General features: G+C 57.7%; 1 protein-coding gene across 2 annotated transcripts; it reads right to left on the bottom strand.

The window, feature by feature from the left end:
• Positions 1-2680: 2680 nt before the first annotated feature.
• Positions 2681-12917, bottom strand: PKDCC (protein kinase domain containing, cytoplasmic). 2 transcript variants are annotated; one of them, XM_027623928.2, is made up of 7 exons: positions 12115-12917; positions 7597-7719; positions 6701-6972; positions 5955-6034; positions 5605-5712; positions 3822-3995; positions 2681-3599 (listed from the first exon to the last, which is right to left on the bottom strand). In XM_027623928.2, exons 1-7 carry the CDS (start codon positions 12751-12753, stop codon positions 3514-3516), a joined length of 1482 nt encoding a protein of 493 aa, XP_027479729.1. In that variant the 5' UTR covers positions 12754-12917; the 3' UTR covers positions 2681-3513. The 2 variants fall into 2 exon arrangements, with proteins under 2 accessions (XP_027479729.1, XP_027479730.1); XM_027623929.1 differs by lacking the exon at positions 7597-7719.
• Positions 12918-13401: the final 484 nt, after the last annotated feature.

The raw sequence follows: 13401 nt of genomic DNA, 5'->3' as shown, positions 1-13401 counted from the left end.
CAGAGAGCAAAACGCAGGACGGGCCAAAATTCCTCCAGAGTCTCTTGGGGGACCAGTGGCAACGTGACCCCTCTCATGTTGCTTCCTGCTTCCCCAGCCCTGGAAAGGACCCACCTCTGGCTTCCCTCCTCTGGGACTATCACCCGAGGCTTCAGTTAGGTGAATGTATTTCTCCCATGCACAAGGCCCCGGGTATCATTCCACTCCACTGTGCAGCGGAGTGGAAAGAACATAGACTTTGGGGAAAGCGGGGGTGGTTCTGGCTTCCGCAGGAAGGGGACAAGATGTACCCAGGAACTGAACGTTTTCCAGGGAGACAGGTGGCTACACGGTGAACGGCCACTTGGGGGGAGGGGTGATTTTGCCTCAGGCTTTTCACTCACTGTCCCTTTCCTTTCAGGGCACTCTGTCACCTCTCCATTCCTAGCTGCGAATACCCTTTATTCTGCAGGGCTGAGACTGGCCATTTTTCCTCCCAGGTATCTAGGTTCCGAGGCAAGGCTCGCTTGCTGAGGAAGAAGCAATCTACTATTGCCTCAGCCGCCTGTACCTGAGTCTTTCTAAAAAAGTTTAATGTGCTCTGGACCTCAATTTTATTTATTTTTTTATTTAGATTTTATTTATTTATTTATTAAAGGTTTTATTTATTCATTCGAGACACAGAGATACAGAGAGAGAGAGAGCATGAGCAGGGGGAGAGGCAGAGGGAGAGGGAGAAGCAGGTTCCCCACCGAGCCAGGAGCCAGAAGCCAGACGTGGGGCTCGATCCCAGGACCCTGGGATCATGACCTAAGCCAAAGGCAGACATTAACTATCTGAGCTGCCCAGGCGCCCCTAGATTTTATTTATTTATTTGAGAGTGAGAAAGCATGAGCGGGGTGGGGGGCGTGGGTGCAGAGGGAGAGAGAGAAGCAGGCTCCCTGCTGAGCAGGGAGAGCAAGGCGGGGCTCAATCTTAGGACACTAGGATCATGACCTGAGCGAAAGGCAGACACTTAACTGAGCCACCCAGGTGCCCCTGGACCTCCATTTTAGTCACCCACTCCAAGTAAGCAAGGGCTCCCGACGTCTCACTTAGATTGCTGCGATTCTCCCCTCTGGGACAGGCTTGAAGTTAGGGTGGGATTTGAATGCTTACTGAATCCCTTAGCAGCTGTCATCTAGGCTTCAGTTTTCCGGTCCATAAAATTGGAATGATAACTGTACTTTGCTGAGGCCAGCGCCTGCCCCTCTCCTCGGGCCACTTCTAGAAACTTCTAGAGCCTAGAAGGCAGTTCTGGGTTCATCTTCAGCCTTCTCCCTCCTCGCTGAGCCACACACTTCCTGGGCCCTATGGGCCTGTCTGCTGACTGTAATCAGGGTCTTGATTTCCCTCTGAGCTACACAGACCCTGCAGACTTCCCTGCCCCAGGCCCACGACACCTCCTTGGTCTCAGCGTAATGACATGGGTCCTACTGTCCTCAAATCCCACGTGCTGGTCGGCCGCTGGAGAGTAACAGAGGGCAGGGGAAATCTAACACTGGATGGCATGGGGCAGGCTACACGTGTTGTAGCGTGTGAATTCAGCTGAGGAAAGGGGTCTGGAGAGCTGAAGAAAGCAAGAGGTCCTCCGTGGAAGGGTGGGACCTGAAGGGCATGAGCACGGCTGGGATCTGACTCGGTTGAGCCATGATCTGAGCTGCTGTGGTAGCTCTGAGCTTCCCACAATCACCAAGTCCAGGAAGCCAAAGGCGAGATGTGGCACGTGTGGGCCAGGCATGGTGATAGGGAGGTGCAACCTTGAGCGTCTGAGCAGCATCCATGATTAGGATTCCAGAACTAAGATTGCCTCCTCAATCCCTTAGAACCACAGGGACATCTTGGACATGAGAACTTTACAACAACCATATCTGTTGAGGAGAAATCGGGTTCTGAGTTAAAGTTTGGTTATACTTTTTAAAGCCCTTAAAGGTTTGTGTGCTTTGAAAATATTCTAGAAGCAGAATGAGTGTACAGGAGAGAAGATGCAGGATTTCAAGTTAGAAGATGTGTATCAGATATGTTGGGTTCCCTCTGGCCTCAGTGTGATTGATTGTCAACCCTTAGGTCCTCACTTTCCCCTCTGGGTTTCCACACACTTGGGTCTTCCCTTGCTAGACCCTCCCTCCTAAAGCCCAGGTAGAGGGGGCTGGTCTTTCTATAGACCTTCCTTTCTCCCCACTTTCCATATATTTTATGCTCAGAGAAAAGCTCAGGAAAACAAATTGCCCATTAGCTTGTGGTGGGCAGTGGTGATGATGACCAGGTCCAACCCCAAATGGGACAAAGCTGACCTGACTACAGGTTGCTCAGAGCCCTGCAACCTGACTGTGGCTGACATCCCACCATTAGGACACCAGTCCTTTGGGTAAAAGCTCTGTATATAAAGAACTGGTGTGTGTGAAAGTGTGAACGTCCCTAGGGGAGGAAGTCCCTCCTGTCTTTTGTCCGGACATGGATGTGGAGGGCCATGGAGGGAGGTGGGCGCCGTGGGAGCAGGGCCTGCAAACACATTTTGCCAACTTCAGTGTTTGCCACGGAGATTTCACTCCTCCAAAGGTCATCCCCCATGACCTCTCCTGCCCCTACTTCCCCAAAGAAACACCAAAGACATTAACTGAGGACAAGTCAGCCCAAGAAACTGTGGCTTTGGGAAGAGTCCTTGCCGTGAAATGTCATTTATTAATTGATTGACTTTTTTTTTTTTTTTACAAAAATAAACATTTTAATGAACAAGAAGTACAAAAGCTTCTGGATATACAAACTCCAGGAGGGGGGAGAGGCTGGTTTTGGCTGCTTTGCGGCTTTCACTGAAAGCAAATGAGGCAGAAAGGCCCCGGCCCCACCCCCACCCCAGGTCCTGGCTCAAACTGCAACCTGCTCCTTGACCCCATGTCTTGGCTCATACCTTGTGGGCTCCTCTGTCCCTGCCCCTGTGCTGGCCTGTGGGTGCCCCTGGTTGGGTGGCCAGAGGCGGCCTCCCCGGGTACCGAACCCCCCACATCCCAGAGCATCCCCGTCAAGTCTTCTGTCCAGAGCTGAGCTGAGAGAACACTCTGTGACCGATTGTCCCCATGCAGCCCCCACCAGATGGTGACATGCAGCAGCAGCAGCAGGGGCTCTGGCTACATTCTTACACCATGAACACAGTGATGGGGCTGCCCACAGAATTGTCCCAGCGAGGGCCAGAGCCCCCACAAGGGGATACCAGCCCGAGCCTTGCTGGCCTCCCAGAGGGGTGGGGAGGCAGTCCATCCCCCTGCCCCGCTCCCGTGATTCCTGGCCCCAGGGCCAGCAGTCCCATACCTAGACCGGTAAACTCACATTTTAACATTTGGCATTATTGCACGTTGTCCTGGTCACCTCACCGTCTAGGATGTCAGCCTCGTCTGCAGGGGTTTCCAGGTGACATGCAGTGCTGCTAGTGCAAGTCCATCCCTCCCTCCCACCACTGGTGAGCCCAGCTAGTCCGCTGTCAGCTGAGCCCCCGAGAGGTCAGCCCGAGGCCCTCACATATGTCGTCTTGTTGGGATCAGGGACCACGTGGCTCCATCCTGTCTTGAAAAATACCAGCTGCCGACCTGGAGGCAGAGGTGAGAGATAAACGGGACTGTTTCTCTCCCTGGAGGCGGGGCCACTCTCCCCGATGGGACCGCCTAGAGGCGGCGTAAACTTGTCTCTCAACATCTCTTCTTGTCTTCTCATCAAAGCTGGCTTCTGACGGGGGACCACTACCTGTCAGTCTCTTCCAGGGAATGCCAGTCACCTCCCTCAGGACATCCTTTCCCTTCCCACGGGCTCACCTGTCCAGGTGGTCTGGTTGGTGACCACAAAGGCCTGGCACTGGGCATGGCTCTCGCAGACATCCACGGCCTCAGCCAGGTTGAACACCGAGAGGAGGCAGCTCCCATGGTGGTAGGAGGGCCAGCAGCGGTAGTCTTCCTGGGGGATGGTGCTGTCTGGGAGGCGCTGGTACTCTGTGGGTTTGGGGATGGAGCTCGAATGAGAACTCTATTTCCAGGCAGGAGGGCTGGGGCCGCTTCCTGGAAAGGGCTAAGACTCATTTCCTAACTGAAAGCTGAAAGCTAGCCCAGTCACCCTCGCTTGGGGATAAAGGCAGCTACTGCTGTGGAACTGAGCTGAGCACCCAGTAAAGGCAAAGCTCGGATTCGGTTTTTGGGAGACCCACAGCTCCCAAATCTGAGGGTGCACAGTGGGTTCGGACGGCACCTGACGGCGGGTGCCTCGTGGGATAAACACACACGCAGAGCTTGAGGTCAGGACATTTTGGACATTTAAAGCCAGGCTTCTCAAACTTCAGTGTGCCTGTGAATCTCCAGGGACTCTTGCTAAAATGCAGATCCCGATTTAGGTGGTCAGGGGTGGGGCTTGGGGGTGGGCATTTCTAACCAGCTTCTGGTGCTGCTGGTCTGCAGACCACACTTTGAGTAGCAAGAGTTTAGAGCACCCCTGGGTCCTGCTTCCTTCGGGCCTTAGGGAGAGAGATGAGGCAAGCTCCTCAGGGAGGGGGCGGTTGGGGATTTCCAAAGTTACCAGGAATGCAAATGAACGTGAAACACAAAAATGACCATTGGGGAATCCACAGCTCTGGTGTTTGGGGGAGGAGGGTGGAGGAAAAAATCTTCCCATTACACAGAAAGAGCCCCCAGAGGCTCTGTGAGCTCCTCAATCAGGAAGCTGCTCGTTCACCTGAGTCCTTCCTGCTGCCTGGGGAGCCCCAGCTCGGCACTGATAATGCAGAAGCCCTGGGCCTCTGGCCACCCCGCCCTCCTGCCTCCTTCTTCTACCAGGGACTAGACCAAAGTCCAGGGCTGGCTGTGATTTATGGCCCCATAAACGGCGTCCTCAGGGACAGAGCCAGCCATTGTTCACCTCGTTAAACTTTATTTACAGGGCTAACGAGGGCTCCCCCACCCCTAAGACTGGCCAGAGCTCCTTGAATACAGAGGCTGCCCACTCCTGGCCCCCCTGCCAACCATGATAAACCCCAGGGCCCCAGCAGAGGGACCACGGCTGGGGGCTGCAATTCTCCCCATGCTCCTGGGCTTCTCGGCTGGTTTCGGTGTGGAATCGCAGCCTTCTCCAGTCTCCCTCCTAGCCCCAGAAGGGCAGAGGAAGGAAAGAGGAGCCAGCATATATTCTGTAATCCAGCTGTGTAACAGGAACCAAGTTAATTGCTCGCACACACTTCGCCTAGCATTGAATCCCCATAAGCATTTTGTGAGGCAGGAAATATTAAACCCAATTCACAGGAGAGAAAAATGAGGCTCAAGGTGTAGGGAAGCTGCTCAAAGTCACACAGTCAATACAGAGTGGGATCTGGAGCCACCCAGAGAAGGGGTGTCGATGCCCAACCCCCTCCAGCCCCCTGCCCCGAGGTCAAGGCAAAATTATAGTCGTTCTGGCTCAGCCAGAGAGAAGACCTCCAAGTAGAGGCTAAACAGTCAGTGGTCTCTTCAAGTGTGTCTTAGGAGGATGAACCGCTTAGTGCGATTAAGGGGACCACTCACCATCCCCCCTGCTCCCCACCTCCCGAGCCCCTGGAGCCCTGTGGGAGCCACTCACCGGCTCTGCTGCCTGCTGAAATGTTCTGCAGATACTGCCCGCTCCGGAACAGGTGCAGCACTCTCTCCAGCCGGGCCAGAGTCTCATCTACTCCCCAGCTGAGCTCTCCTGCGGAGTGCAGTGTGGCTAGGAGAGGGTGCCTGTGCTCCTACCCCTCCCTGCGGTCGGCAACCTGCTGCTTTTCCCCCTCTTCCCCTGGAACCTGGGCCCGGGTGACCAGTGGACTGGGAAGGGGGTTTGCCACGGAATGCCACTTTGGGAAACGTCATACTGTGCTGTCCTGGGGCATTCTCGTCCCCATGCCTGCTGGGGGAGGGTGATGGAAAGCAGACGGCGCCTGGTGAGCTCACCCGTGGCGTTGACAATGCTGTCCAGCAGAGGCCGCAGTGAGGGTGGGGCACTGTGGGGCAGGAGGTATGTGAAGAAAAACCTGGGGCAGAGAGAAACCAGGGGCTCAGTGGTCCAGCCTTGAGGACACATCCTTCCTCTGCCCAACTTGGGACAGAACCTTAATCTGGCCAGGGAGCCTGATCCCTCAGGCCTACCACCCAGGCATAACCCCAGAGCGTACCAAGGAGTCTACTCCGACTCAGGGTAGGGATCAGGACACATGCTAAGGCCACACCTTAACTTTATACCACGCTGCAATCTGAGGTCTCTTTTCCCCATCTGTCCCCAGGACTCCCCCACCACCCAGTGCCACCTTATCCCCTGAGCTGATCACTGTCACAGCAGCCCCATAGCTGGGGCCTAGTGAGGAGCTTCCAGACTGAAGCACCAGGGGATGAAGGGGTAGTGCCAGTCCCACCAGCCCTAGGCTCTGAATCTGACACTATTTTAAGAAGTGTCCAGCTGCCACCCCCCACCCCAGATTCTCCTTGGAGCTATTTTTAGCCTCATCTTTGGGAGCCTGAATGTTCCCTTCTTGAGTGGGTAGAAGACCTTCCCCACCCCTGCTCCTCCATTGGTCAAGGCAGAGTCTCCCCGCCCTGGCTGGCCTCCTGGACCCCATCTGGGCTCTCCCCTTGCCATGCCTTCCCTGGCTCACTCTCCCTCCCCGGCCTTCCTGGTGGGGGGTGGGGGGGGTGGAGGTCACCTGTAGGCATTGTAGAGGTTGCGCTTCTCATTCATGCCTTCACACCAGCCCTGGGCTGAGCATGGCAGGCTGAAGTTCCTGGCTGGAAACTCCAGGATGCAATCAGCACTGCTGGCACACGGTGTCTCCTCCACGCGTGCATCGTCCAGATCTGTCACCTTCAGCTCCCCATCCACCAGCACGAACTGTCGGGGGCGGAAGTCCAGCAGAGTGACCGAGCCCAGTGGGGAGTGGGCCAGGTGGTGAAGGAGCCGGCCCAGGCTCAGGCAGATCTGAGGGGCAGACACAAGGCTGCTCATAGGCTTCTCTCCTGGGAGGGGGCCTGGGGGACTCCAGGGCTCACCCCTTTGGGGCTGGGGGCGGTTGGCTTTTCTCTTAAAGGCTCCAGTGCTCACTAAGGGCTGAAGGCCAGGGGCCTTACAGAGCAAGGCAGTGATTTTCTAGTAACCCTGGGCTGGCCTGACCCTGAAAGTAACATGGAGTTGGTGGGAAATAGGCTGCAAGGAAGTCTGCGGATACCGGCTCTCCTCCCCGAAGTTGCATCTTGAGTGTGGCTTTAGTCCAGTGCGTGGAAATAGAGGGAGGGTCAAGATGACCTTAAGGTCTTTTCTAGTCCTAGGACACTGGCCCTCTGGCAGCCAGGCTACACGGGCGTGCATGCACGTGTGTGTGTGTGTGTGTGTGTGTGTGTGTGTGTGTAAGGAGCACAAAAACGTCAGGATCTTCTATGTCTTGCTTCTTTTTTTAACCCTTTGGCTGACAGCCGAGTCAGCTTTGCTCCATCTTTCCCTCCTTTTTCTGACTGAGGAGGAGTCCAAGCTGCTCTGGAGGGCTGGCCTTCTAAGGGAAAACCATCCCAGCAAGGAGCCCAGGGCCCAGCCCTCCGCCCTGCTCACTCGGAAGCGGTCCTCCCAGGAAGTCTGCAGGAGCTGGATCATCTCCACAGGGGCACCCAGCTCTGTGATGGTGGTCAGGGTGTCCGGGATGTCCTCGCTGTCCTGGTAGCAGTAGCCATAGAGCTGGGGGAGGCCCAGGGCAGGTCATTAGGTCACAGGGTCGGGGTGGGGACAGAGAAGGGCTGGGCTGTCAGAGGCCCCCCTCCCTCTGCACTACACACCTCCCACCCCGATCCCTAGGCTGTTGCTTCAGCTCAGGCCAGAAGAGAACAGCAGCATGGCCCGGGGAAGCCTGCCCTCTGTCCCTGCAGCCAGAGCTCCTGCGGGCGACATCAGCCTCCTACCTCCTGCCGCTCAGGTAAATGGGCAGGTCTGGATACCATATGTCAGCCATGTGCCAGGCACTGTGCTAAGTATTCTACATGCATAACTTGATTCTTATAATCTCCAGTTTACAGGTGAGGAAACTAACTCAGAGAAGTTAAGTTACTTGCATAACGTCACACAGCTAATGCAGGAGCTAGCATTCAAATTTATGTCACTTGGATTCCACAGCCTGGTTCTTTCTACAAATACCATTTGTTAATCAACAAGCCAGCAAATGGGTATTCTACCTCCTCCCCTGCTCCAGTCCTCTATTCCTTTTTTTTTTTTTTTAAGATTTTATTTATTTATTTGTCAGAGAGACAGAGAGAGAGAGAGAGCAAGTACAAGCAGGGGGAGCGGCAGGCAGAGGGAGGAGCAGGCTCCCTGATGAGCAAGGAGCCTGATGCAGGGCTCGATCCCAGGACCCTGGGATCAGGACCCGACCGAAGGCAGACAATTAACCAACTGAGCCACTCAGATACCCCAGTCCTCTTATTCCTTATCATTTCCACTTTCTGGCAACTTCATTTTTTCTCAGGTCTGGTCTTGTGGGTGTAAAAACAAGCTCCCTCGGGACTGGTAACAAGCGTTTATAAGAACAAAGCATCCAAGGGGCACAGCCTTGGGTGTTCTTTGCATATGTTGGTTGTGGGGGTGGTCCCACCCACCAATGGGATTAGTAGTAAGGGATGGTTTCTGCGGAAGATCAGTTCTTTGGGGGCATGCTCACAAGGGCCTGCCCACTCCACAGGACCCGAGGGTGGGCTCGGTACAGCTCAGCTAGTCAGGGACTTCTGGGAAGCACAGCCTGACTTTGTCATTAACACCTAAACCAGCATCCAGAGAGAGGGCCCTGCTTCCTCCAGCCTCCCCCACCACACTGCCCATCAGCCAGGGATCAGATGAGACTCAAAACAACCAGCACCCTGTGGGGTAGAAACACAAAGGCTGAGTTGTCCAGACCACAGTAGGGAGAGGGGAGAGCTGCACAGTGTGGGGGCTGGGGTGAGGGTGGGGTTGTGGAGCAGGGGGGAGCCAAGCCCACAGGTTAGATGGCCCTGCACACTGTCACCCTTCTTACCATCATCCACGCCCCTCCCAGCGCCACTCCAGGCCCTCATGTGCCCTCTTCCGTCCCGGTGCCCTTTCAGCTCCCCCTTCCTGGAGCCAGCTGCCCCAGGCCTGCCGGCATGAGAGAAGGCACGGCTCAGGGCCGCCATTAGATCAGGAGGGCTGCAAACCGGGGATCAGGGGACCGTCCCAGGCACCCTCTTCTTCCCCCGCTCTCTCTCTGCTCCCCCACCTCGCATTAGCCCAAGGAGGCCCCAGGCCCCGGTGGGGTGGGGGTGGGGGGGTGGGGGGGGGAAGGTAAGGGGAGCAGCCCAGGGGCCTGGTTCTCATTTTCTTGCCCAGAGTCTGAGCCTTTGTGGGAAACTTCTGAAGGTTATTAAACACCCGGAGGTCGTTAAATGCGCTGTTAACGAGGTATTAATCAACACCCCTCAGGAAAAAATAAAAAGACACCATTAACCCCCCCAGGAAGTGTGAGGCTGAGCATTTCAGTCGCATCTTTTGTTCGTTTGGGAGAAGAAATATACTCTAGCGGGGCCAGAATCTGGGCCCAAGCAGGCCTGGGGCCCCATCTGAGGCCTGAGATCCTGGAACTGTGGAGGTTGGGGGGAGGGAAGACCCTTTTGCCCTTTGACCCTGGGCTATAGAGGCATCTATCACGTGAGAAGTGTGTGTGTGTGTGTGTGTGTGTGTGTGTGTGTGTGTGTGTGTGTGTAGGGGGTGACAGAAGAAAGATAGATCTCTCCCAGGCAGGTCCCCAGAGACCAGAGAAAGTGCTGGGAGGTGCATGGTGGGACATGCTACCTGGGGCTTTTCTAGTAGAACCCACAGAACCAACTTGGGGGCTGCCAGAGATGGGGATGGGGCCTCGGGTGGCCTGGGGGAGCCGGAACTCTAAGAAACATTCTTTGGCTCCTCCCTGGTTCAGCAGTCAAATGATTCTGAAATTTTAAATGAGTAAGAGGTATTGAAACATTGCACACCCTCACTGCAGCCTCCGGAGCACCCCCTTGTACCCCACAGTGGGCTTCCGTGGCAGCAGAGGTGGCCCTGAGGAAGAGGCCAGAGGGACCCTGGCTGGCGGTCACCCCCAAAACAGTTCCTAAACTCAAACTCAGGGATCCTTTCTTCTCGCTCACAGTAGCTTTTTACCTTTCCCCAGATGGAAAGGGACCCTCCCACCTTCTAACACTTGGTGCCCTAGGGCAACTACCCCCAGTCTCTGACCCTGTAAAAGTCACACAGCCAACCTTAGACAGACCCAGTCTTGGGTGAAAACTATTCAGCTGTAATATATATGTATTACCTATGTAATATAGATGTATTTTGGGGGGCGCTTTCAGAATCGGGTAGGAGCCTGACATTAAAGTGGAGTACCATTCTGTGAGATGCGTGGGGGCAGTTAACTAGATGCTGGTCAGGAAGCTTGGGTAGGGTGAGTGAGGGAGGGAGAAATTCCTTAAGAGACAGGAGAGCACATCAAAACCTCAAACCTGTCCTAAGGGAGGTGGGGGGGGGGACTCTTGAATCAATTAACTAACACTTAATGTCCTGCTTCGCCACTGCCTCAGAATCTGGCTGACACCCCAGGGTTGCCAAAAAGTTCCCAAGAGCCCCTGGGAAGCGAAGAGAACAAGATCCTCCCAGTTAGAATGGCCACGTAACCAGTTGCTCACTCCCTAAAGCTCCAGGCCCAGTGTCAGCTGTGCAACCAGGCACAGCCACCCACAACCGTTGGCTCTGCCCGACCTCTGGCCACCAGTTCAGGGCATAGGACCTGGTCACAAGTGTCTGACCAGAGTTGGGGGAGCCTGGGGAGACCTGGAGCCAGCAGGAATATAAATAGCTCTCTGGTCTCTCTCTTGTTCCGCAATACCCACCCAGGCCTGGGGTCTCAGTCCTTACAAAAGGAGGGAGGGACTCCTAGATTTCTGGCCAGTTCTGTTGGGTGCAGAAAGGTTAATTTGAGGGGGCTCGGAGGTGGAAGGTGTGGGTGAGGTTCCTCTGCTGGGGAGTCTGCACGCACCCTCTGTTCAGCGGGCCAAGACCAGTCAGGGATTCCCCTCTCAGGCTGCTCAGACATGTGCAAGGGAAGAGCTTGTCTAATCCTAGGGCCGACTCAAGGACAGAGAGCTGGGGGAGAGGAGGAAGTGGGTGTGTTAGGGTAGTGCTGGGGCTGAGTGGCCCACTCTCTTAGTCTAGCCTGGAGGGGACAAGGTGGGGTCTCATCTCTCCCTTCTGCCCCCCAGTGAACAGGAGAGACTGAGTCCCATTTAGTAGGAACCTGGGCATCTGGCCTTTTCAGTCTTCCAGCCACTGGCCACATCTGCTCTGATAATGTGACCCTGAGACCTCAGGCCCGTAGCCTGTCCCCTGAGCACTGAGCTAAGATCCTAAGGCTTCCTCCATGATCCAAGGGCTGTCTTTAAGGCCTGAAGAATGGCGGGGTCACTTCTGGGAAGGGCTGTGCATTTTCTGGCCTACTACCCAATTCCCTCCAGTCCTTCCAGTGGCTTCTGGGTGGGGTAGGGGGTGGGGATATTCTCTGGGAATCAAGCCCGATACAGGGTCTCTTTCTAGCCCTTCCCAACCCCGTTTTTGTCCCATCCCATCTTCAAAGCCTGACAAGCCACTGGAAGTTGAGAGAAGTAGGGTTCAGATTCCATCAAGAAAGGGGGCCCTATCACAGCAGTTGGAATCCTGACTCAGGGATGACCTCTGTGTCTTGTGGCTTGGGGTCACTTCCCTTGTGCTCAACATCCTAGCTCCAGCCAGAAGCAGAGTCCTAAGTCCTAACAGACTCGCACCCCTACCTCGAGTTTTGGGACCCTCCGTCCTGGTCTCTGTCTTCAAAGGATATGGGGTGGAAGCTGAGAGACGCAGGAGTCCCTCCGTAAAGAGACGCCCAGTCAGGAGTGAGGGGCAGGGTAGTGTAGTGGGAAGCGGCTGCGGTCGGGGTTCTGCCCCTAGCATAACCTGGGCAGTCTTCATCTATATGACCGAGGGTTCTCTTCCAGTCAGAGGGACCGGACCTGGGCACGACCAGCCAGCACCCTCACCCTCTCACCCCCACCGTCGTACCTGCAGCACGTTGGGGTGCCGCAGCCGCTCCAGCAGCACCATCTCCTTGAGCAGCTTGTGGGCCGCCAGCCGGTAGCAGCCCCTCCGAGCCCCGAACTCGCGCACGCAGCTGCCCAGATCGTGGCCGCTGAAGTCCACCGCCTTGAGCGCCACCGCGGCGCCGCCCGGCAGGCGGACCCGGTACACGGCCTTGGTGTAGCCCGAGCCCACGTACTGTGCGCCGGACACGTTGCGGAGCGCGGCGCAGCCCAGGCGCGGGCCCGAGCCGGGGGAGCCCGGGCCGGGAGCCGGGGGCCAGCTCGGGGCGCCGTCGGGCAGGGGCCGGGCCCGCGGGGGCCGGGGACGCTGCAGGCCCGGCCCGCCCGGAGCCAGGTCCATCAGGCGCCGCCGCTCCGGCCGGCCGGCCCCGGGCCCGGGGCCCCCGCGGGAATAGCGCTGCACCTCCTCGTAGCGCGCTCGGATCTGCCGGGCCAGTTCCCCGCGGCCCCCGCGACGGCCCGGGCCCGGGGCTGGCGAGGGTCCGGGGGACTGGCCTGGCCGCGGAGGCTCCGACCCCGGTGCGAAGAGCACGTTGAGGACGGAGCCCAGCAGGAAGGAGGCGCAGAAACCCGCGGCTACCGCCGCCCTCCGGCGCCGCATCGCTCCCCTCCCCCCAGCCGGCCGGCCCCGCACGGCTCCCCGGCCCCGGGAGGCTCAGGCACCGAGGCGGCTCCGCTCTGCGCCCCTCCGGTCCCCTGCCCAGTCCGAGCGCATGGCCCCGGCGGCCCCGGCCCCGACCCCGGCCCCTCGCGGGCCGCACATCGGCCTGACACTTGCCTCCCTCCCGCCCTGCCCCCGCCGCTTATAAGGCCCGGAGCCGCCCCCGCCCCCGCCCCCTCCGCCTCCGCCTCCCTGCTCCCGGCCCGAGCCCGTCCTCGGCACCGCCCCCTCCGGCCGCCCGGCCCGGCCTTCCCCGCTGACTGACAGCGGGACCTCCTCCCGCGGCCGTCCGGGCCTGGGAAGCGGCGCGGAGGCGGCTCCGGCCCTGCCCAGCCCGCGGGCCCCCGAGCTCGGGCCGCGACAGGGAGAGGGGGCGGCGGCGACCCCGCGACGCGCGGGAGCTCCGGGCCCGGCGCGAGGGCGGATAACGGGGCCGGGGTGCCGGATAACGGGACCAGGAGGCGGATAACGGAGCCGGCCGGGCGGGGTGGGGGAGAAGATAAAGGGGTGAGGCCGGCGGGTAACGTGCTCCGGAGGGGACGAGCAGCTGGCTCTGGGGTGCTGGGGGTCCGTGTGCTCTCAGAGCTT

Source organism: Zalophus californianus, chromosome 8 (assembly GCF_009762305.2).
Source record: "Zalophus californianus isolate mZalCal1 chromosome 8, mZalCal1.pri.v2, whole genome shotgun sequence".
NCBI lineage: Eukaryota > Metazoa > Chordata > Mammalia > Carnivora > Otariidae > Zalophus > Zalophus californianus.
The sequence above is the reverse complement of the archived record's forward strand: the minus strand, read 5'-3'. Positions and strand labels throughout refer to the sequence as shown.